Raw genomic sequence first — 25483 nt, 5'->3', positions numbered from 1 at the left:
GAATTCACATAACTGTGAGGTATAGCATTTTGGAAAGTTAAATAATACTAGAAACTTCACAGTGAATGGTAGAGTCCTGGGGAGTGTAGTAGGACAGAAGGACCTTGTGTTCAAGTACATAGTTCTCTGAAAGTGGAATCACAGGTTGACAGGATGGTGAAGACTGATTTTGGCACACTGGTCAGGGCACTGAGTATATAAATTGGAAGATCATGGTGAGGTTGTATAAGAAGCTGGTCAGGCCGGCTTTAGTTTTTGTCTCCTTAATATAGAAAAGATTCTTTAAAAATGGAAAGAGTGCAGAAAGGTTCTACCAGGATGCTGCCAGGACTTGAGAAACTGAATTATAGGAAGAGGTTGGACTTTATTCCATGGAGCATAGAATTGGTCTATGGTCATTGGTCTTTAAAAGATGTACTGTATAAAATCATGTGGGGCGCAGATGGGGTGAATACACTCTGTCTTTTTCCCAGTGTTAGGAATTCGAGAACTAGAGGCATACCGTTAAACTGAACGGGGAAGAGACGTATTAGGAAATTGAAAGGCAGCTCGTTTATCCACAGGTGGTATGTTTAAGGAATGAGCTGCTAGAAGAAGTGGTTGAGGCAAGGACGATAACAACTTTTAAAAGTTAGTTTGACAGGTACATTGCCAGGAAAGGTTTAGAGGTTTATGGGCCAAATGCTGGCAATTGGGACTGGCTTGGATGTGTATTTTGATTGGCATTGATCAGTGGGACCAAAGTTCCTGGTTCTATGCTGCATGGATTGATGATTCTCTGTATGTGTATACAGAATGGGATAGTACATTAAATTGTGCTAAGCATCGTTTTATCTTGTCCTAAACAGCTGCCTTCAAGCAAATCTGTCCTGGTGGAATGGGATACCATGTTAGTCAGACATTCAAGAAGGTGACTGTCAAACCTCGGCCTGATGTTAAGGTTCCCAGGGTTCCTGCTCCTGCAATGACTCAACCCGTGATTAAACACTCCGACCCATTACCCACTCCAGCACAAGTTCCACCAGAGCAACCCTTGGAGGCCTTCTCCTCTATTCAAACCCCACAGCCTGAGGTGATAATCCCAGAAGGTAAGGACATGTTCAATATTTTTTTTCCCGTTGGCCTCAAGTGAAAGAGAAAGCTACCTCTCCAGGCCTTAATCTAATTGATCTACTAGCATATAGAATAATTACTTTAAGGCCTGGAGAGTAGCTTTCCCTTGAGGACAGTCCTGCTCCTTATTGAGATAAATTAAAAGCAATCATAATTACGTTTGTGCCTGGCCATTGCTGTCCAGTCCTCTGGAAATCCAGTGACCAGACTAAGATCCAATAAGGCTGAACCCAGAGAAGGAGGTATCAGGTGCGTTTATTGCTACTCAGGTCATAAATTAATTTTAAAATTAATTATTGCTGCCCCAATAATGCTGTATATTAAAGTTAACAGTAAAAGTGGCGTACAACGATTATCATGCAAGGGATTGCTTTACTTTATACTTTATTGTCGCCCAACAATTGATACTAGAACGTACAATCATCACAGCGATATTTGATTCTGTGCTTCCCGCTCCCTGGATTACAAATCGATAGTAAATATTAAAAATTTAAATTATAAATCATAAATAGAAAATATAAAAATGGAAAGTAAGGTAGTGCAAAAAAACTGAGATGCAGGTCCGGATATTTGGAGGGTACGGCCATTAAAGAAATTTTCTGTTATTATCCATCAGTCTTTTTGAATGAGAAGTTAACACTGGTATGTAAAATTAGCGCACAGCGGTATTTGAGGAAGGAAGGTGGATTTTTTTTTTCCCAATGCCCCCCACATTGTTGGCTAGTGTGACTTGAACAGGTTTCTGGCTGCTCTACCTCATTCATGTTATTGGATTGTGCTATGTCTCAAGTGGTTACTCTATGAGGCTACGAGTCACTCTGCGATGGTACGAAGTCATGTAAAATGTTACAACATGCAACCTTACAGGATGTATTATTTAATATTCTCCATGCATCTCACAGAGAAGAAATGGCACACACATTACCCATTAGTTTTAAGGACACGCTTTTGAGTTATGAGACTTAATAAAATTAGGTAACAGCGTCACCACATAAATCAACATGTGATGCAGGCAGCATGGGAGTGAATTCTGTCCATGTGCAATAGCTTCCAGCAGTTCTGAGTCTATAAGCTCTTAATCAGCTTTCTGTCTGATACAGAAAGGAGATTAGCTGTCTTACGTATCATGGACAACTAAAAGATCTGCTATAACGCACACAGAATGCTTTAGGAACTCAGCAGGTCATGTAGCATCCAGGGAGGGAAGCAATGGAGTTGATGAAGGGTCTTGGTCCAAAGCTTCTATTCATTTCCCTCCATAGATGCTGCCTGACCTGCTGAGATTCTCCAGCATTTGTTTTTGTGTGTTGCTCCAGATTTCCAGCATCTGCAGTCTTCACTGGGTTTCTGATCTGCTGATGGTTAGCCCAGAATGTTCTACCCAACTCTTACCAAGTCTTGTCATTACAGAGCTCCTCTCTTCCATGGCCGTTGCTTATGATAAAGATTACCCAAGGGACAATTATCAGTCATAGAAAATAAACATCTTTGAGATACTTAACAGAATAGAGAAAGTTAACTCTGATATTCAGCAAGGTCACACTCGGTTGGCTACTCTTCTATGGGCTACATTTGCATGATTCTAGGTGTTTTAAGAACACTTCTAAGGATATTGATTTCACTTTAAAGGTGAATATTCTAGAAACATATCTCCAAATAACTTTCGCTGAACCTATCTTATTACCCAGCAGGAGGGAATCAGTGTTTTAAAAGAAAGTTAAGGTTAGAATTCTTTTGAAGTATTATTTCTGTATTGCCAAGCCCACCAGGATAATCTGTACTATATTAGTTTTTTTTACTAAATGAGAGAAAATAATGTGAGATTCCTAAATTCTGAGGAGGTGACAGAATGTGGATAATATTGGGAGATTGTACAAAAGAAATCTGAATCCACAAGGGTAGATTGTACAGGCATGTTACTGCTAAAGTCTTACCCGCAAACTATCATACTTCAGTTCAGCTGACACACTCTTTCTTTGACTGTTGTTCTGTGGTTCTAAGTAAGTGGGCACCAATATTAGATACCTTCAGAATGTAAGTCTGCTTGAGCTCCCACCAAGAAATATGCACATGGTTTTTTTTCGTTTCCTGGAACCAAGCATTTTCTGTAGCTTGTGTAATATCTGCCCTCTACTCTCTCTCATCCCAGCAAACCTATTCTGTTTTCACTTTTAATTTGGTAGATTGGTTTACTATTCTATTGTGGTATACAGAAAAAAAATAGTGCATAACGTTCATCCAGATCAATTCATTACAACCGTACATTGAGTTTGCAGAATGTCAAACATGTAGAATAAAGTGTTACAGTTAAGAGAAAGTGCAGTAGAGTAGACAATAAAGTGCAAGGTAGACTATGAGGTCAAGAGTCCATGTTATAGGAGGGGACTATTCAACAGTATCATAACTAGCAATTGTGAAACAGTATTGGGGTGGGCAACTCATTGTAAACTACCCTCTGCAGGTCTATTCATTACTCCTTTTAATTTTTTACTGGGGAACAATGATTTCTGACTGGGCTAGCATTTATTGTTCATCCCTAAATATCCTTTGTGGCTTGCTGGACCATTTCAGGGGTCACTTAGGAGTCACCCTATCACTATAGTCAGTGCACTCCACATTCTGTAAAATCCAAACACTTACTGGCTGTACTGTCAGTAACATCCCATGATCATCTTAACCTACTGTTAGTAATATCCTCATTACCCCATACCTACAGTCAGTGAGGAGCCAGATTTCCTACAGTCACTGAGGCTGCATTGTGTTGCCTTAGTCCCTAAGACAATAAGATCGAAAGATATAGGAGCAGAATTAAGCCATTTGGCCATTGAGTCTGCTTCACTATTTCATCATGACTGATCTATTTTCCCTCTCAGTCTCAATCTCTTGCTTTCTCTCTGTATCCCTTCATGCCCTGACTAATCAAGAGTTTATCAACCTCTACCTTAAATATACCTGATGACTTGGCCTCCACAGTTGCATGTGGCAGTGAATTCCACAGATTCACCAATGTCTAGCGAAAGAAATTCCTCCTCCTCTTCTCTGTTCTAAAAGGACGTTCCTCTATTCTGAGGCTGTGCCCTCTGGTCTTAGACACTTCCACCATAGGAAACATCCTCTCCACATCCAGTCTGTCAAGGCCTTTCACTATTGAATAGGTTTCATTGAGGTCACCCTTCATTCTTCTGAATTCTAGCAAGAACAGGTCCTGAACCATCAAGCGCTCCTCATTTGACAAGCCTCTCAATCCTGGAGTCATTTTTGTGGACCTCTTTTGAACCTTTCTTAGTCAATGCAGTTTTATTAGCTAGGTTGTGTTTGTCAGTGATGTTGCAGAATCATTTATCCCTCCTGGCACCTCGTGTAGCTGCAGTCACTGATGCCTCAGTACAGGTTGTTTCCACATTTAGTGGTTCAGCACCACTTAGTGGTACAGTTATTAAATTCACAGTCTTGGATTGACTTGGGCAATGCGTATCTCAGAGGACTGTGGATGAATTTGCTGCACAACTGGTCCTTTTGTTGGATGAAATGCTGTCCCAATGGAACAAAAATTGGGTCTTGTTTTGTGTCTTCATCTTTCAGGATTTCATTTTATGTTTGCTGAATTTTTGAGCAGTCCTTCAATGCTTGCTGTCGAGCTGAAACAATGCTTCTTATGTCAAAGAATATAGCTGTATGCTTCTTCCTATTAGCTTGCTTAAAACAACCTTCTCTTTGGTATGCCTCTTTGGACCAGAAAGCTATCTGTGCTTAAAGACTGTTATTTTGTTCAGAAGTAAGTTTACAAAGGTCCCTGTGGCTAGTATATGGTCACTGATAGTGCAGCCACACCTGTGATGTTACCTTTTGATATTAACATAGAAGAGGTCAACGCATTTCTATCAAACTTTGCTCAGTCCTGCTTTAACATGGACCATCTAATATGATTGTAATGTATTCAATGTATGTCGACTTGGATCATGGAGATTGTTCTGCACTTACCAAGATTTCGAGTCACAATCTTGTTTTTGTTAGGATGAAAATGTTGGCACTTTAAGGGGGTTGAGCTGACAATATCATGTCAGGGTATTGTGAAATGTGAGCAGACTCTTCAGTGGTCCAAAACCAAAACTTTATTTATACAGGGTTCACACCTTTGGTGCAGTGTTCTTAAAATTTGCTGCCTTGGCCTTACCATCTCCCCCTTTTTCCTCATTTCCTGCTTCATATCCTTTCTGAACTTCTCATGAGGAATGTTCCTCAGGACTCGTCTCTGCATTAAAGGTGTTTTAAAAATGTTGCAATCATGCACGATGATAACATCTACATCTGCTTATTATGTAAATGAAATACTTACGAGCCTTGATGTCGGATCCTGACCCAAAGCATCAGCTTATCCCTTTGCCCCCAGAGATCTGCTTGACCCACTGAACTTCTCCAGCAGTTTGTTCTTCTTTCTCCAGATTGCACCATTTGCAGTCTTGTGTCTTCAAAAGAATTGCTTGCTTTGACAAACCTTCAAGGCTAAATTTGTAAGCTAGGTGATAGCAGGTGATGTGAACTGAGAATAAAAGTGAAACTCACAAATAATTTATACATTATTTATATATTTTATTTTAATTCTAAATACACAGCATCTACAGGTGTGAATTTTGTGCTTTGATAGAATTGCAGTGATGCACCTTATTGGAGAAGAGGTTGATCTTGGTCTCATAGAACATTGAGCAATACAGCACAAGAAAAGGCCACTTGACCCACAGTGTTGTGCAGAAGAAAAAACACCAAACACTAACCCCTCCTACCTACAGCACATCCATATCCCTCCACCTTCCTTACATCTATTGCCTATCCAAACGTCTCTTAAAAACCTCTGATGTATTTGCCTCTACCACCACACGAGGCAGCACATTCAGACATCCACAACTCGCTGAGTGAAAAACTTGCCCCCCTCCTCACGTCGTCCTTGAACCTACCCCCACTTTCAATACATGCCCTCTAGCATTGAACATTCATACTATTAGTCCCCTTTGCCAATCCTTTCATTGAACACCTGTCTTTAGAAATATCGGATGTTCAACAGGCATAGTGCAGTATTGAAGGCCAGATGGTATCTAGTGGTTCTGACTTTCCCCTGTCCCTCCATCAATTGATTGCTCGCGCTGTCTTGCCCAATGGTGTAATAGGAGGGCCCTACAACAGCTAGTTAAAATACCCAATGCATCCTGGCACTGGCCTACCCACCATCAAGGCTGACCAACACCTTCACCATTAAGCACCCCACCACCACTATACATCACCTAATGTACATACAGACACACACACAACAGTTACTTGTTTGTTGTGTTTTATAGAATTGCTTTAATATTTACTTTTTTTATGCTGCATTGGATCGGGAGTACAATCATTTTGTTCTCCTTTACACTCGTGCAGAAGAATGACAGTAAACAATCTTGAACCTTGAAGTTTCTGTTTGAAAAATGCTACTGTCAGTTTGACTCAAAAGATGCAGGCTGAAACAGACAGGCAGGCTGTTAAAACAAAAGCCTTAATAAAATCTCAATTGAAGGTAATAATTCCAGTAGGGTAGAGTCTTTTAAGATACTTGTTGACTGAGAGAGAATACAATGTAAGCTTTGTCTGAGAAAACAATGTTCTACACAACAGCAGAAAAAGCAAACTTAATGTGATGCAGACGTTGAGAGGGGTGCATTTGTGCCTGAAATGATCTTTGATTTGATTTATTATTTGACTGTGTGGCTCCTCTTTAAAATGAAAAATGATTAACATCATCATTGCTGTTCCTTTTGAACTGTTGATTCAGTCCAGCCCTGCCTGAAGGTAATGGCTCCTGCTGTCTTCTTCCATCTCACCTAGACAGTGAACTCTGAGCAACAAAGTATAATCAAAGTGTTGACATTTTTATCTTCTCTCCTCCAACTAATTTATTGAGAAAGCTCTTGAGATTGGCCAACATGTGGCTTATTTGGCCAATGTTAATATATTTTCACAAATGAAATGTGTGCTTTATTGGCAATGCCAACAGATAATACCTGTCCATAGTTGTCCTTGAGAAGGTGGTGGTGAGTTTTCTTGTTGGATACCTGCAATCTTAAAGTGAAAGGACTTGTATATTTTGGCTTAGCAGTTGTGCATTAAGTGAGTTCCTGTGGGTCTGGTGCTGCATGGAGACTATACTGGATAAGGACAACAGACTGGTAGGGAAAACCTGGAATTCTTTGCCTTGGAGGATTATGGAGGCTTGATCATAGGAATTATTTAAAGAAGACAGATAAACTTCTGAAAGTAGAGAATTTAGGGCAATGAGGAACTGACTTAGAAGAAGAGTTGAGATCCGGAATGGAAGAACTGTTGGGTGTATCGAATGTCAGGGCAGACATGAGGGCTAGGTGGACTAGTCTTCTGCTTCTAGTTTTCTGAGAGTCATGCAATTATAGAAAAAAAAGTTGTTTTATGTCTCAAAACCTTCCAGGAATAATGAAGAAACCACAGGACTGGAGTGAATGGGGAGTTCAAAGAAATTAGCGTGAGTAAAATATTAGTATTGGAGGAATTAATGGAATTGAAAGGCAATAAATCCTTGAGCCTGACGACCTGTATCATATGTTTGTGAAAGGGATGACTGTGGAGATAGTGATTCATGTTTCTCGTCTTCCAAAATTCCATGGATTCTAGAATGATTCACATTGTCTGGAAGGTAGCAAATGTGATCCACTATTTAAGAAAGGAGAGGGAGAAAACAGGGAACTATCAGAAAATGAGCTTGTTATCTGTTGTAGAGAAAGTTCTGCAATCTATTATTAAGGAAGTAATAACATGGTGTATAATAATAACATTGGGTAGAATCAACATAAAAATAATATGAGAAGAAAATGATATTTGATGAATTAGAGTTCTGAAGTTGTAATTAGTAGGGCAGAAACAGATGAACCAGAGGATGTGATGAACTTAGAAGCGATTGAGTTGCTGATTAACAAAATTAGAGTGAATGGTATTGGGGATAATATTTTTCCATGGATTCAGGATTAGTTAATGAACAGAAACAGACAGAATGAAAGGGTAGGTTTTGCATTGAAGGACTGCGCTGAGTGAGTTGCCAGAATCATATGTCATATATCTTATGTTTGATCATCATACAAAATAACATGGCTGTAAGAAAGAAATAGAAAGGCTTCAGGGGACTTAAGCACTTTATGTGAAAGGGCATGAACACTATGGACTAATTGTGGGGTAAAAAAGAGGGTATCCACTTCAGTGTTCAGGTGGTGATTGTAAATAACTGAGGGTTGATATACAGGTACAGTAAGCAATTAGAAAGGCATTCGGTGTATTGGCCAATATTGTAAGAGTAGGAATGTGGAGGAGTTTTGTTTCAATTGCACAGTGCTCTGATGAGATCACATTGGCATACTACATCAAGGTGAGTTTTCCTACTCAAGGAAGGGGTAAAACTTGTGATTTTGGAAAGTAGTGAATGTTCTACCAGACTAAGTATATTTCATCCGTTACTCTGCAACGGCTCAAAACTGAATTCTGGGATAAAGTCAGGCCTTTTCACGCACCATTAATCTAAGGCAGCTCACTGCCGTAGGATATTGTATTTCCACAGCCAATCTTTTTCCTATTTCAGCAAATCCAAAGCTGCTTATTTTGCTAAATTTTCTCCAAAGCTTTTCTAAAATCGTACCATATTTGTAACATGAGATGAAAAAAAACTTGATATTTTATGTGCAAAATCATGTTCCATATCCCCTGACTAACCCTTCATTTTGTTGTGTTCTTTCTGTTACAGTGGGCACCACCACACCAGAACAGGTAGGTACAGTCCTATGGTTATAGTAGCAAAGTGATTAGATGTCTCACTTTTATAATTGAATGCTCATTATGTGCTCCAGTGAAGAGATTGATTGGTGTTTGTTAGAGTGTGTCAAAGATAATCTTGATGCATGCAATGCTAACATCCCCCATAGCTGGTGCAGTTTATATCCAGTCTCCAAGAATGAATGTAGGAGGCCCAGTATATGGATGGTTGGGAATAAAGCAGTTGAGTATTATGGAAAGAAGCTGAGTCTCACCTCCCTGATGAAGAGTCTCGACCCGAAACGGGGACTGTACTTTTTTCCATAGATGCTGCCTGGCCTGCCGTGAGTTCCTGCAGAATTTTGTGTTTCTCACTCCCTAGCTGGTTTGATTTGCAAAGATTGAAGTGGACATTAGTACTTACAGTTGCATTTTCCTGATCAAAATCATACAACTCATGTAGAAACAGAAAATGAGGGAAGGTAACTTTAAGAAAAAAAGCACTAGAAGCAAAAACAAAAATAGACAGAAGTGTCGGAAGAAATATGAATGAAGGGACAAAGGTGAGTGAAGAAGGACAAAGAAGAGACAGGGGAAATAAAGACTTTAGTGAAGAGACATTGAGGAAGCAGAGAAGGATGAAATAAAGAAGAATTTCCAGCATCTGCAGATTTTCTCATGTTTATGATGTACTGTATGTGGTATAAGTGAGGAACTGAAGAGAGAATGGAAGAGCAAGGTGAGATTTGGGAAAAGGGAAATGGAAGAGATGTGGACAGAAGCAAATTAATAGACTTGAACAAATAAATGAATGGACTGTAAGAGATGGACAGTCAGAACAATAAAATATTGGAGATACTCAGCAGGTCAGACACAGATTTGTGGTTAGGTTAACAACCTTTCATAATAATAGAATTCCATATACAAATGATTCCCTGAAATAAAGGATAAGCCATGGGACCAATTGTGCTTCTGCCTGATTTAAAAAGTGCTTTAGTAAGATATTACACTGGCCCTCCTAGGATTTGGATGATTGTTGTGTTAGGCCAGTGATTTTAGAACTAGTGATTTTTTTTTTGTTCACCAAAATTCTAAAATCTGTCTGCCTTTAAAATAATAATATTAAATATCTTTTGTTTGCACTTAGGAACTTGAAAAGGAGAAGGTAGTTGCGGAATCTGGTCTGCCTCAGCTATCTCCCAGTATCAGTACGATACAGATCGACTCCGACTTCCCTGGTATGTTCTCTTTTTATCACTACTAACTAACACCATCACCTGATGTTTCCTTTCTCTGTGTGCAGCTGTAGCAACAGGGTTTATAAACGTGGGTCTATTTCTGATGTGACTGTCAACCAAGTCTGTTGGTATATTTCAGTCAAGCACTGATTTTCCATTAGACACAGCATGGGCTTTGGAAATAATGTTTCCTGAATCTTAACGGGGCCAGCTGCCCATGGAAGTTCCTGAAGACTTCCCTTCCCCAGCTTGTTTCAAGACTCTTCTCCTCCAACGGTTCCTTATGGAAGGCAGTACAGTTCAAATTAAGGATGTCTGTTTGTTTATTTATTGATTGATTGATATATTGATTGATTAAGATACAGTGTGGAATAGGCCCTTCCGGCCCTTCATGCCACACCATCCAGCAAACCCCAATTTAATCTTAGTCTAGTCACAGGATAATTTAAAATGACCTATTAACCTACCGACTGGTGCATCTGAGGAAAGCGGAGCACCTGGAGGAAACCCACATGGTCACAGAGAGAATGTACAGGTTCCTTACAGACAGCGGGGGGAATTGAACCAGGGTCGCTGGTTGTGTAGAACGTTGTGCTAACCATTGCGCTACTGTGGCAGGCCATGCTGCCATTTAATTTGGTTCCACAGAACTGAAGAAGCTCTTATTGTTGATCATTGCTGCAGGCAATCTGCTAAGGTTGGATAGCCTTGTCCATCAATTATGCTGCATCATCATTGTGAATTTATACTGAGATTTGACACCTCTATCCACTGTTGTTTCAGCTGCCTTTCCATAAATTACTGGCATGTGATACATTTTTAAAAAATGCTTTGATGTACTATTTGCTACTCATGTTTATACGTTTCTTCTTCTCACAGAAGTGGTGGAAAAAACCTCCCCACCAAGCCCAGTCCATATTGCTCATGAGGTGTCTGCATCCAGCTTGACCCACTTCATTGCGTCCACTCAAGTTGCAGGTACAGTGAGCATGCATTGTGAGAATTTCCGTCCCCTCCCAGACGATTACCAATACGTCCACTGCAGTGTCATGGTAGCATTATGCTATTGTATCACCAGCAACCATGCTTCAATTCCACCACTGTCTGCAAAGTGTTGGTACATTCTTCCCGCCACTGTGTGGGTTTTCTCTGGGTGTTCCAGTTTCCTCCCACGTTCCACTCAATGCAGAACCCTAGGGAAAGTAATGGAGTACCTCACGCAATGCTTTTAATGATTGCACCCTCCAAATCTTCATTTTCATTGTAACATTCAAGATGATTGCCAATGCTTTCATAATTCCTAACTTGTTGAAGTAGTGAAATCATTTCAAGTTCACTTCTGGCTGTTTCTGACATCTTCAAGCCTGAACGTTTGAAACTGCAGTCAGCAAAACAATTCAGAATTATCTTACTGCTTATTTCTCACAGATTTAACTTCCTGTGACAAAAACCACTGCTTTTTGAGCACAAATACGTGCAACTGATGTTCTTACAAGCTTATATATATATAAAAAAATTGGGAAAGGGCAATCGGTTGAAGAAGATGTCCTTTCCCAGTTAAGTACCATTTCCCTCAGTTGCTTTCACCATATATCTTGGAGCGGTTTTCCTTGGAAATCCATCTAGTTCTTACCCAAATTTCTTTAAGCTACTTTATTGAGTACACCCAGTAACTGTTACAAGGGGGCGTTGGGGGCACCTGGAGCCTGGACTCGGACGCAGACCCAGGACCTGGACTCAGACGCGGACCCAGGACCTGGACCTGGACTCGGATGCGGACCCAGGACCTGGACTCGGACTCGGACGCGGACCCAGGACCTAGACTCGGACGCGGACCCAGGACCTGGACTCGGACGCGGAACCAGGACCTGGACTCGGACGCGGAACCAGGACTCGGACTCGGACTCGGATGCGGAACCTGGACTCGGACTCGGACGCGGAACCTGGACTCGGACTCGGACTCGGACTTGGAACCTGGACTCGGACTCGGACTTGGACACAGAGCCTGGACTTGGACTTGGACACGGAGCCTGGACTTGGACTCGGACACGGAGCCTGGACTTGGACTCGGATTTGGATTCGGACACGGAGTCTGGACTTGGACTTGGACTTGGATTCGGACTCGGACTCGGACACGGAGCCTGGACTTGGACTCGGACTCAGACTCGGACACGGAGCCTGGATTTGGACACGGACTCGGACACGGAGCCTGGACTTGGACTTGGACTTGGACTCGGACTCGGACTCGGACTCGGAGCCTGGACTTGGACTTGGACTCGGACACCAAGCCGGGGCTCGGACTTGGACACGGATCCAGGACTCGAACTTGAACGCGGAACGACAAAACCAAACAAAGACAGACAATTGGTATCTTGGCTCAGAGTACGGCAAATGGCCTGCAAAACTCAGCTGGACACGAGATGACAAAACCAAACAACGACAGACAATTCGTATTTTAACTCGGAGTAGCGGCAAACGGCCTGCATTGCTCTGCTGGGCACGAGATGACTGAACCAACAATGACAGACAATTCGTATCTTGACTTGGAGTAGCACCTGAAGCGGCAAACGGCCGGCAATCACTTAACTGGGCATGAAGGGACAGAGTTCCCGACTCGGAGTAGCGACAAACAGTCGGCAATCCTCAGCTGGACACGAAAATGACAGAATTCCCAAAGCAACCCCAGGTACCAAGTCCACTATTCTTGGCGGCCCGGAACATGCATTGCCGCACGGCTCAGGAGACAGACCAGCACTGTGTAGGTGTAACGGAGTTTTTATGCTGCTGATTCAGATGAAAATCAGGTGCCCTAATCAAGGAGCCCCGTAGAACATGGGAAAAAGGAAATTAACTGAAATGAGGAATCAACGGACCGGACTGTGACAGTAACCTACTTAACAAAGATATGATCCATTGAAAGGTAAAAGGTCAACCTCCTCTTACAACTTTTTTAGTCCTGGTTTCCGAACATTTAGCTGAAGCTCCCAAAATTGGACCCATTTGAGCAACATAGTGGATTGTATGGATTTTAGGATATTGTTGCGTCTTTTTCACTGAGTTACTTAAAGACTTCTTTGTGTAGGTTACCACTGCATTTCTTGAAAAATCTCCACACTGTCCACTTGAGGACCGTGAAGTTACAGCATAAGCTTTGTTCTTAGCGCACTGCTCTTTTTGTTGCTACCAGTGTTGGCATGCATTGGGAAAATACATAGCTTTATCTGATTGGAATATGTTCAATTTCAAGTAGCTTATGTTTTGCTGTATGGAGCAGTAACTTTGGATTAAACACTGAGAGTGCAAAAGCAGGATTTTTAGAAAGAATGGGGAACTTTTCAGCAGCACTTCAGTCAAAAGTGACAACAATTGAAATCTGTATGTATACCTTCTGGTGGGAGAGTTGATCTCTATCTGCAGTGCTCAGCGTGTGTTTGCTCTTGGCCACTGGCTTCAATCCCTTTTGTACAATCAGCTGTAAGGTAGTTCATGGAAAAAAACAATGTGGGAGGTCCTCATAACTGGAGACTGTCACTGGTGTGACCAACTAAAGATCGCCTTCCACATTGATTGGCCTGTAAACAGAGACATTTATGTTACATTGTCTGAAGTAATTCCTGGACATGATTTCTCCCAAATATTGATGTAATTTGTAAATAATGAGGGCCTTTAATTCCTGAGAGCATTTACCTGACCCTAACCTTTTTAAGTCTCTGATTCTCTTTTGTTAAAACCTGTAGGGCATACTGCTTCATGATATTTTAAATAATTTAAAAATAAACAAAGCATTTGGGTCAACCCAGCATTTTAGCCTCAAACGTTATCTCTCTGCAGCTAAACAGGTGAAGGGTGTTTTAAGCAAGTTTGGCTCTATAATAGGAAACTAATCAAATTAGTTTGGTATATTTGGTTTCCTAATAAACATCCTTGGCAATGTTTATTTAAAGATTCCACATAGTTTTGCAAAGGTTCCTTCTGTACTTAGTTGTATTGCTGTGTTTGCAAATGTGTCCTGTCTAGTCAAGTTAAATCTCTACACAGCTGTGAATGGGCATTGTAGGATATAGTAAGAATGAAATTATTGTTGTATGGTCGAGGAAGATTGCACGATACTAGTGAGCAAGATAAGAGCCTGACTCTGTTTGATACTTATATGTACGTGTATATCAATATTAAACAAATATCTTCTCCGGCCTTTTAACTTTCCTACCTATCATCTCCTAGCTTCTTATTTCAGCTCCCCCTTACCCCACCCACCTGGCTTCACCTATCACCTTTTACCTTGTACTCCCTCCACTTCCGCCACCTTCTCATTCTGGCCTCATTTAAGACTCTTAGGTAGACTTATGGGTAAAGGGAAGATGGAGGGTTATGGGCGATGGAGAAGGTTTAAGTTGAGTGTGGAACAGGTGTATATAGGTTGGCACAACATTGTGGGTCAAAAGGTCTGTACTGTGCTGTACCATTCTATGCTCTAAGCACATGAGGCAGCTTAACAAGGTAAGAGTCCAAGGCATTACAGGAAAGATAGCGCATTGGCTGACTGACAGGAGGCAAAGAATGGGAATAAAGGGAGCCTTTTCTCGTTGGCTGCTGGTGACTAGTTGTGGTGTTCCACAGAGGCTGGTGTTGGGACTGCTTCCTTTTACATTGCATGTCAATAATTTGGATGATGGAATTGATGGCTTTGTGGCCAAGTTTGTGGATGATATTTAGATTGGTGGCGGGCCGGGTAGTGTTGAGGAAACAGGGAGGCTGCAGAATGATCTAGACAGATTAGGAGAATATCCAAAGAAGTGGCAGATGGAATACAGTGTCAGGAAGTGTATAGTCATGCACTTTGGTAGAAGGAATAAAAACCTAGACTGTTTTCTAAACGGGGAGAAAATTCAAAAATCGGAGGTGCAGAGGAACTTGGGAGTCCTCGTTCCGTATTTCCTAAAGGATGACTTGCAGCTTGAATTGGTGGTGAGGAAACCAAATGCAATGTTGGTATTTGGTTTGAGAGGACTAGAATATAAAGCAAGGATGAAATGTTGAGGCTTTTTGAGGCATTGGTGAGGTCTCTTTCGGAGAACTGCAAGCAGTTCTGGGCCACTTATCTAAAAAAGGATGTTCTGACATTGGAGAGGATTCAGAGGATGTTCGGCAGAATGATTCCAGGAATGAAAGGCTTGTCACATAAACCTGATTGTACCTGATATCTCTGGGCCTGTACTCGCTGGAATTTAGAAGAATGTGAGGGGGAAGTGCGGTTGGAGATATCATTAAAACCTATTGAATGTTGAAAGGCCTCGATAGAGTGGATATGGAGAGGATGTTTCCTATAGTGGGGGAGTCTAGGACCAGAGGGCAGATCCTCAGAATGGTGGAGTGTCACTTTTGAACAGAGGTGAGGAAGGATTTCTTTCGGCAGAGGGTGGTGAATCTGTGGAATTCGTTGCCACGGGTGGCTGTGAAGGACAGGTCATTAGGTGTATTTTAGGTGGAAGTTGGTAAGTTCTTGATTAGTCAAGGTGTGAAAGGTTACAGGGAGGAGGCAGCAGAATGGGGTTGAGCGATGTTTTAGTGTAACAGATCAGTAGGTAGTAACGTGATTGTAGGATATGGACATTAGCGAACTCTGCACACATCAAAGCTCCCTTCTGATGTAGAAATATGACCCGTGACTGATGAATGCGGGACAATATCAGTCATTATCATTATTTTGGTGAATATCAAGGCAGGCATAAAGACCAAGATGTCAGATTTAATAAATACAGATATGTGGATGTTAATAGTTGCATGATAGAGAAATATATAAACATGATACAGTCTGCAGAATCTGGAAGTCCAAAGCAACACATATAAAATGCTGGAAGAACTCATCAGGTCAGGCAGCATCTATGGAAATGAATACACAGTGGTGTTTCATTAATTTGGTTTAATTTTCTTTAAAAATGATTTGTTTGCTCTTTACAATCTTTTCATAAGATCTTTAAATAGTAAAGTTTCCCAAGACATCTCATAGGAGCATTATCAAACAAATGTTAACATTTATATTCTGCATGGAGGTCAGTCACCAGTGGTGTGCCTCAGGGACCTGTTCTGGGACCCTTACTCTTCGTGATTTTTATAAATGACCTGGATGAGGAAATGGAGGAATGGGTTAGTAAATTTGCTGATGACACAAAGGTTGGAGGTGTTGTGGATAGTGTGGAGGGCTGTCAGAGGTTACAGTGGGACATTGATAGGATGCAAAACTGGGCTGAGAAGTGGCAGATTGAGTTCAACCCAGATAAATGTGAGGTGGTTTATTTTGGTAGGTCAAATACGATGGCAGTATATAGTATAATGGTAAGACTCTTGGCTGTGTGGAGGATCAGAGGGATCTTGGGGTCCAAGTCCATAGGACACTCAAAGCAGCTGTGCAGGTTGACTCTGTGGTTAAGAAGGCATACGGTGCATTGGCCTTCATCAATTGTGGGACCGAGTTTAGGAGCTGAGAGCTAATGTTGCAGCTATATAGGACCCTGGTCAGACCCCAGTTGGAGTACTGTGCTCAGTTCTGGTTGCCTCACTACAGGTAGGACGTGAAAACCATAGAAGGGGTGCAGAGGCGATTTACAAAGATGTTGTCTGGATTGGGGAGCATGCTTTATGAGAATAGGTTGAGTGAACTCGGTCTTTTCTCTTTGGAGCGTCGGAGGATGAGAGGTGACCTGATAGAACATAGAACATAAAATAGTACAGCACATTACAGGCCCTTCAGCCCACAATGTTGTGCTGACCCTCAAATCCTGCCTCCCATATAACCCCCCACCTTAAATTCCTCCATATACCCTTCTAGTAGTCTCTTAAACTTCACTAGTGTATCTGCCTCCACCACTGACTTAGGCAGTGCATTCCACGCACCAACCACTCTCTGAGTAAAAAACCTTCCTCTAATATCCCCCTTGAACTTCCCACCCCTTACCTTAAAGTCATGTCCTCTTGTAATGAGCAGTGGTGCCCTGGGGAAGAGGCGCTGGTTATCCACTCTATCTATTCCTCTTATTATCTTGTACACCTCTATCATGTCTCCTCTCATCCTCCTTCTCTCCAAAGAGTAAAGCCCTAGCTCCCTTAATCTCTGATCATAATGCATACTCTCCAAACCAGGCAGCATCCTGGTAAATCTCCTCTGTACCCTTTCCAATGCCTCCACATCCTTCCTATAGTGAGGCGACCAGAACTGAGCACAGTACTCCAAGTGTGGCCTAACCAGAGTTTAATAGAGCTGCATCATTACCTCGCGACTCTTAAACTCTGTCCCGCGACTTATGAAAGCTAGCACCCCATAAGCTTTCTTAACTACCCTATCTACCTGTGAGGCAACTTTCAGGGATCTGTGGACATGTACCCCCAGATCCCTCTGCTCCTCCACACTACTAAGTATCCTGCCATTTACTTTGAGGAAAAACTTTTTCACCCAGAGAGTGGTGGATATATGGAATGCTCTGCCCCAGAAGGCTGTGGAGGCCAAGTCTCTGGCTGCTTTCAAAAAAGAGATGGATAGAGCTCTTAAAGATAGTGGAATCAAAGGTTATGGGGATAAGGCAGGAACTGGATACTGATAGTGGATGATCAGCCATGATCACAGTGAATGGCGGTGCTGGCTCGAAGGGCCGAATGGCCTACTCCTGCACCTATTGTCTATTGTATTGTCTATTACTCTGCTTGGGAGTTTGTCCTTCCGAAGTGTACCACTTCACACTTCTCGGGGTTGAACTCCATCTGCCACTTCTCAGAGGTGTATAAGATGTTGAGAGGCATTGATGGTGTGGATAGTCAGAGGCTCTTTCCCAGGGTTGAAATGGCTAGCACAAGAGGGTACAGTTTTAAGGTGCTTGGAAGTAGGTATAGAGGAGGTGTCAGGGGTAAGTTTTTTACGCAGAGTGGTGAGTGTGTGGAATGGGCTGTCTGTGGAGGCGGATTCGATTGGGCCTTTTAAGAGACTCCTGGATAGGTACATGGAGCTCAGAAAAATAGAGGGCTATGGGTAACCCTGGGTAATTTCTAAGGTAACGACATGTTCAGCACAGCTTTGTGGGTCGAAGGGCCTGTATTGTACTATAGGTTTTCTGTGCTTCTTTTGGATGAGCTGTATAAGGGCAAAAGAAAAAAGTGTTAGGCTTAAAGGATGAAAGGGAAATGAAGATGTTTTGTGTTGCATTTCCAGAGGTTAGAGCTTTAGTATTGAATACAGGTTCATTTAGAACTAGGTTTGACCAGGAGAGCAGAACTGGAGGAGTACAATGAATTTAGAGGATTATATGACTGGAGATTATGGAGAAGGGGAGGGTGAGGCAGTGGTGGAATCAGGGTTCTGAGGAGAGCACGTTTGAATGCAGGCTTTGCTTAGTTGAAAGCCAGAGCCATTCAGTAAACATCGGAATGATGGAGGGTAGGGGTTGTGATGTGTACAGGAGTGGGGCTAGGGATGGAGTCGAAGGGGGAGGTTCGGATATGGATGCCTGAGATTCAACTAATCTGGGAAGTAGAACAAATGAATCAAACCGAGAGTGTATTAGTAAGGAGGTTTAACGAGGGCCATTACCTAACCCGCACAGCCATGTTTAGGGCTTTGAGCAAAGAAAACTGCAGAAATGGCTCCTCAGAACTTGTAGGGTGCAGTATTTAGGTGTGTGGGACAGTGTAACTGAGAATATAGCCCCTTTTCACTGTGGTCAAGCATCGATACTGTACAAGAGCCTGGTTGGCAGGATTTGTAGTTCATTTGATAAGAATCAGAGAGTTCAAAGTGAAAGAGCACTTCACTGGTTGAGTGTACAAATACTGTGCAGAGCAATAAACACTTCAGCTGCTGTGTGAGTTATAACCCCTGGCAGGGTGAGCATCTTGTTCTAGGTTCCCACAATAAATCTTCATGTGAATCCATAAAACCTACGAAAATTCAACTCCTTCCCTCCAGGGCTTCTAAACCCAGCAAGTTCAAAACAAACAATGGGTTATTTTCCTGCTCATTTGAAATTCTGAAGGCAATGGTATGGTAGTGATGTGGTCCTGAACATCTATCCTGAAACACTGCTTGTTGGCCTGGAGCAGTGAGTCCAAATCCTGATAGGACACCTGACAAATTTGAATGGTTATAAATATACCGCAATTTAATAAGCCAGCATTGTAACAGGAACCCTATAGCTTTAAGAAATCAGCCATCCTTATTGGGCCTAGAATGTGACTGAAGACTATTATTAACCGAGGGATCTGTGGTCCCCTGACTGTAAACACCCGCTCTGGACCTATTACTAAGAATACAAGTAATGTAAATTTCTTTCTGTAATGGTTATATTGCTAACATCTTCCATTTTATCCTTTGGCTTTGAATGAACTGACGACTTACTTGCAGGTGCTTTGTACCTGCTGAGGGCCAGTGAAGGATGCACAAGTCCTATGAGTGAATTAAAGCAAAGGGGGACTTGGTTCACAGCACTAGATGAGTGCAGAACAGGAACAGGCCCTTAAGATCACAATATCTGTGGTGAATATGATGCCATTTTAAACAGCACATGTACCTGTACATGGTTTATATCACCTTGTTCCCTGCCTGATCACGTGTCTGCCTCAATGCCTCTTATATGCTGTAATTGTATCTGATTCCTTCTCCTGGTAGTCTCTGTATATTAAAAAAAATGTTTTGTAAGTCTCTTAAACATTCCCCCTCTCACTTAAAAGATATGCATGCTAGAATTTAGTATTTCCACTTCTGGAGAAAGGCTCTGACTACCTGCCCCATGTATACCTCTTATAATTTTATGCATGTCAGTCAGATTGTCCTCAGTCACCAACCCTCCAGTGAGAACAATCTAAGTTTGTCTAACCTCTTCTTATAGCTAATACTCTCTAACCAAGGCAACATCCTGCTGACCTCCTTCTGTACCCTCTCCACAGCCCCTACCCTCTTCTGTACCCTCTCCACAGCCCCTACCTTCTGCTGTACCCTGTCCACAGCCCCTACCCTCTTCTGTATGCTCTCCAAAACCCCTACCCTCTTCTGTACCCTCTCCAAAACCCCTACCCTGTTCTGTACCCTCTCCAAAACCCCTACCCTGTTCTGTACCCTCTCCAAAGCCCATACCCTCTTCTGTACCCTCTCCAAAACCCCTACCCTGTTCTGTACCCTCTCCAAAGCCCATACCTTCTTCTCTACTCTCTCCAAAGCCCATACTCTCCACAGCCCCTACCCTGTTCTGTACCCTCTCCACAGCCCCTACCCTATTCTGTACGCTCTCCAAAACCTCTACCCTCTTCTGTACGCTCTCCAAAACCCCTACCCTCTTCTGTACCCTGTCACAGCCCCTACCCTTTTCTGTACTCTCTCCACAGCCCTACCCTCTTCTGTACCCTCTCCAAAGCCCCTACTCTCTGCTGTACCCTCTCCAAAGCCCCTACCCTCTGTTGTACGCTTTCCAAAGCCCCTACCCTCTTCTGTACCCTCTCCAAAACCCCTACCCTGTTCTGTACCCTCTCCAAAACCCCTACCCTGTTCTGTACCCTCTCCAAAGCCCATACCCTCTTCTGTACCCTCTCCAAAACCCCTACCCTGTTCTGTACCCTCTCCAAAGCCCATACCTTCTTCTCTACTCTCTCCAAAGCCCATACTCTCCACAGCCCCTACCCTGTTCTGTACCCTCTCCACAGCCCCTACCCTATTCTGTACGCTCTCCAAAACCTCTACCCTCTTCTGTACGCTCTCCAAAACCCCTACCCTCTTCTGTACCCTGTCACAGCCCCTACCCTTTTCTGTACTCTCTCCACAGCCCTACCCTCTTCTGTACCCTCTCCAAAGCCCCTACTCTCTGCTGTACCCTCTCCAAAGCCCCTACCCTCTGTTGTACGCTTTCCAAAGCCCCTACCCTCTGTTGTACGCTTTCCAAAGCCCCTACCCTCTGCTGTACCCTCTCCAAAGCCCATACCCTCTACTGTATGCTGTCCACAGCCCGTGCACCTTTCCTGTACTGTGGCGGCCAGAACTGCCCACAATACTCCAAGTGCGGCCTAACTAATCTTTATCCAGCTATAACATAATTTACTGACATTCATTCTTACCACTCTGACCAATCAAGGCAAGCACGCCATAATCCTCTTCTAATCACCCTGTTGCTGCTTTCAGGGAGCCGTAGATTTACACCCCAAAATTCCCCTGTATGTCAGTGCTTCTTAGGGTCTCACTGTTCACTGCATACTTTCCTCTTAACATTTGATCTCCGGAAATGCGACCTCTCACACTTGTATGGTTTAAACTCCAACTGCCATTTCTTCATACTTACAACTGGTCTATATCCTGACTCATCAGAGGTTTGCTTTGTCACCAAGGACACTTGCAAATATCTACAGAGGTATCATGGAGAGCATTCTAACTGGCTGATTCACCGTTTGGTATGGGAGGATGAGGGAGATAGCACAGGGTCGAAAAAAGTTGCAGAAAAATTGTAAACTCAGTCAGCTCCATCATGGGCACTAGCTTCCCCAGCGTCCAGGACACCTTCAAGAAGTGGCACCTCAAAAGAAGGCGGCATCCATCATTAAGGACCCCCATCACCCAAGACATGCCCTCTTCTCATTGTTCCCTCCAGGGAGAAAGTACAGCAGCCTGAAGACACACATTCAACAATTCAGGAACAGCTTCTTCCCCTCTGCCATCTGATTTCTGAATGGACGTTGAATCCATGAATGCTACCTCACTACTTTGTTTTTTCTTTTTGCACTATTTATTTAATTTAATTTTTTTATATAATAAGCATACTATGTATGTATAGTATCTCCTCAGATCCCTGATTCCATCATTGCCTCCTCACCCTCCCCATCTCTGTAATCTCCAGTCATATAATCATATATATATATATATATGTATATGTATATATATATATATATACATACACACTTACTGTAATTTACATTTTATATTATTACGTATTGCGATGTACCGCTGCTGCTTAACAACAAATTTCATGATATGTCGGTGATATTAAACCCAATTGTGATTCTGACTCTTGACCACCTTCCTTACTCCCCACAGCTCTGCTAATCTTTGTATTATTCAAAGGGCAGTATCGCAGTGTAATTGGAGCAGGCAAACCCGTGTTCTGTGTAGTATTGTAGATAAACCTGCAGATTAGTGACGCGGTTTTATGAGCTTCTGTTTAGGCTAAGAACAAGAACAAATGCTGTAATAAAAATTGCAGCAGGCTGCACAAATCCACTTTTCCTTCAACTGTCAGTTCACTAGAATGGTTTAAAGATGTAGGGTGAACTTGTGGCTTAATTGATGTAAAACAGACCTTTATCATAATTTCAATTACTCTTTCACAGTTTTGTATTTTATATTTATATCAAATATAAGTATAAACATGGTACTCCAGCTGCAGTGCTGTCAACAAAAAAGCCTTGCAGAGGGTGGATAGGGGAGCAGAGAAGGTTATTGGGGTCTCCCTACCTTCTGTCCAAGACCTCTTTCAGAGTCGATGCCTCCAGAAGACACGGTACATCATTAAAGACCCCTCACACCCTCTCCATGAACTGTTTGTTCTTCTGCCATCAGGCAAATGTTACAGGAGCATCAAAACTAAAACCACAAGGCTACAAAACAGCTTCCACCCACAGGCAGTCAGACTGCTAAATAGCTGCTCTACCTGACTCTGCTTTGGACACTTTTAACTTACACTGGACACTTATAACTTAATTTTAACTGACATGTGGCTGTTGTGTTTTACTATTTATTGATATGTTTATTATTTAGTGTTGCGTTTGTTATGTTATGATTGCACTGCTTCTGAGAAACGCTGTCTCATTCTGCCCTGCAGAGCTGATGTACGGTTAGAATGACAATAAAGTTTTTTGAATCTTGAATCTTGATATCAAGTCAGTTTGTCTCTGAGCATTGGAAAATAGTTGACTGGTGACATTTATCTAGCCATCTTAGCTTAAACAGGGCAGCTCATTATATAAACAACAAGTTTGTGATGCAACAGACTATTGGTATGAAATTTCATTATCAATTTAGTTAAAGTTGCAACCTCCTATTTTTCAGAAATTGACGAGTGTTCAGTCAACCCTCGAATCTGTGGACCTGGCCAGTGTATCAATCTTCCAGAGGGTTACACGTGCAACTGCGATCCTGGTTACCATCTCAACTCCTTGCAAACTGCTTGTGTTGGTGAGAGTCGACAACCTGGACTTTTCTCTTTGAGTAGAATTATATTGGGTGGCTGTTGACATGTTTTGGACTGATGGAAATCTGCTGCATGCATTCAGTTTGTCTGGACAGTACATAAATTGCTTGAATTCATGATCCCCAGTTGCCCTGGATGCACCCATGTCCCACCCTGACCTTTCCTTGGCAATCCACCTTGGTGTGTTTTTCATTTTCTGCCTGAGACTTTACTCCGTCACCAGCTCCATGTTGGAGTTGAGCATTTAACAGAGGCTGGGGAGCAATACCTGATGGTTGTCATTCTGGCAACCCCTCCAAACTCTGAGGGCCAGGTGTTTGCCTCAGCTTGAACTGGGGCTGAAGTAGCTTATGTCACTAATGCGCATGGTCTGGCTTTCACAGATGTGGACGAATGTACGCAGGCCCCAGAACCATGTTCCAATGGCCAATGTGAGAACACTGAAGGGAGTTTTCAATGCCACTGTTACCAAGGCTTTACATCGGATGGAGGGACACAATGCACTGGTAATGTTTCATGTTTCCCAGGGACGATCTAATATCATAATATCATGGATGGTAGTTTAAAAGATTCAAAAACTCAGACTTCTGCAAGAAACTGTCTAGTCTTCTGATTGAAAGCCAGCTCACTCAGGGAACATTGGACATTATATGATAATGGCCTTCTCCCCCAACCTCCCCCACCAACTCACCTCACCCCACAAGAATCTCCCATTTACTCGCTATTAAAAGTTCAAAGGAAATTAGATTTATGGGAATGGTGGGTGGAACTCGTGTCATTTTGCCAAATTTCTCCTAAAGGCTGGAGAGTGAGGAACACAGGACAATTCCTGGAGTTCCTCACGTAGCTAGTAGGTAACGTATCAGAAATTATATTAGCACTAGCCCAGTACCTCTCTAGAGATTTGCAAGCAAAGTTAAGCTCATTGGAAAGGTTTTTCCAATGAAATAGTTAATAGAAATATTTACTTGTAAGTTATCTACCATATCCAACAATGATATGAGACCTGTGTGGAAGAGTTTTTAAAGTGGGAAAACTGTTTCTCTGGGGCAGTTACATGCTCTTAACCTCAGAAATCTAGGTCCATTTGTACGCATCACGAACTTGGGTCTTCCGTGGCTGCAGTGGATAACAACGATGTCTTCTGTGCCTTGTCGTGACCTGCGCTCTCCATGGAGCGTAGCAGAACCATTTCCCTGACCATTGGATCTCACTGTTCATCTCATCCACCCGGTTGGCTGGAGCTGATGTCATACGCTAGGACAGGCATGTCCCTAAGTCACCAGGGTATGGGGCTCACTGGTTACCCTCAGCTGGATTAGCCCAGCTGGTGAAATGGCGTACCGGGGTGTGTTCCAAGTCACATGCCAACAGCTACTTGGAGCCACAGGTGAGAGTTTGTGTCCGGTGGGGACCAAAGGTGAGCGAGCTGCCCCAGAATAGACACAACAAGCCCCTTCACCAGAGGCATTGCACTTTTCTGGACCCCCCCATACACCCATACACTCTCCTTACTAAAGGTTTAACCACCAGCATATAACATTTCAGGACACAAACTAATATATTAGTATTTAACTCTTCAGCTGTTTATTTTTACCCAGTTGTTAACCTGTCTAGTTTAAAAGAGCTGTTGACAGTTTTGAAATAGCATCAGCTAGAATTTGACCTACATGCGCTATGCAGTAAAAATAGTGCTCCATGGAAGTTCAATCCCTCGTGTGCCAAATGTTGTCAAATACCCAAATCTTACAGCACCAACTGGCCATGAAAGAGCAAGTTCCAAAAGTCTGCTACTCTATAATTGTAAAGTGAGGAAAGGTTGAGCGAGCTGAGGCTTTTCTCTTTGGCGTGAAGAAGGATGAGAGGTGACTTGATCGAGGTGTTTAAGGTTTTGAGAGGTGTAGTTAGGGTGGACAGCCAGTGCCTTTTTTCCGGGGTGGTAATGACCAATCTCAGAGGGCATCAGCCTAAGCTGAGTAGAGGAAAGCTTAAGAGGATCTATCAGAGAGAGTATTTTTACAGAGACATTGGTGGATGGCCTGAAATGCATTGCTGGAGGTTGTGGAGGGTGCTGATATAATTGGAACATTTACGATAGGCGCAGAGGTATAAGAAACCTGGTTATGA

General features: G+C 42.6%; 1 protein-coding gene across 6 annotated transcripts in view; it reads left to right on the top strand.

Moving 5' to 3' along the window:
• The window catches only part of ltbp1 (latent transforming growth factor beta binding protein 1), a 452733-nt gene that overhangs the window by 262887 nt on the left and 164363 nt on the right, over positions 1-25483 (top strand). For all 6 annotated transcript variants that reach the window (XM_072264871.1, XM_072264877.1, XM_072264876.1 and 3 more), the window contains 6 exons: positions 849-1088; positions 8903-8925; positions 10058-10148; positions 11028-11126; positions 23215-23340; positions 23740-23862. In XM_072264871.1, coding sequence (XP_072120972.1) covers positions 849-1088; positions 8903-8925; positions 10058-10148; positions 11028-11126; positions 23215-23340; positions 23740-23862 — 702 coding nt within the window. The remainder of the gene's footprint in view (positions 1-848; positions 1089-8902; positions 8926-10057; positions 10149-11027; positions 11127-23214; positions 23341-23739; positions 23863-25483) is intronic.

Source organism: Mobula birostris, chromosome 8 (genome assembly GCF_030028105.1).
Source record: "Mobula birostris isolate sMobBir1 chromosome 8, sMobBir1.hap1, whole genome shotgun sequence".
In the NCBI taxonomy this organism is placed as follows: domain Eukaryota; kingdom Metazoa; phylum Chordata; class Chondrichthyes; order Myliobatiformes; family Myliobatidae; genus Mobula; species Mobula birostris.
Note: the sequence above shows the minus strand (reverse complement) of the source record. Positions and strands in the feature narration are given on the sequence as shown.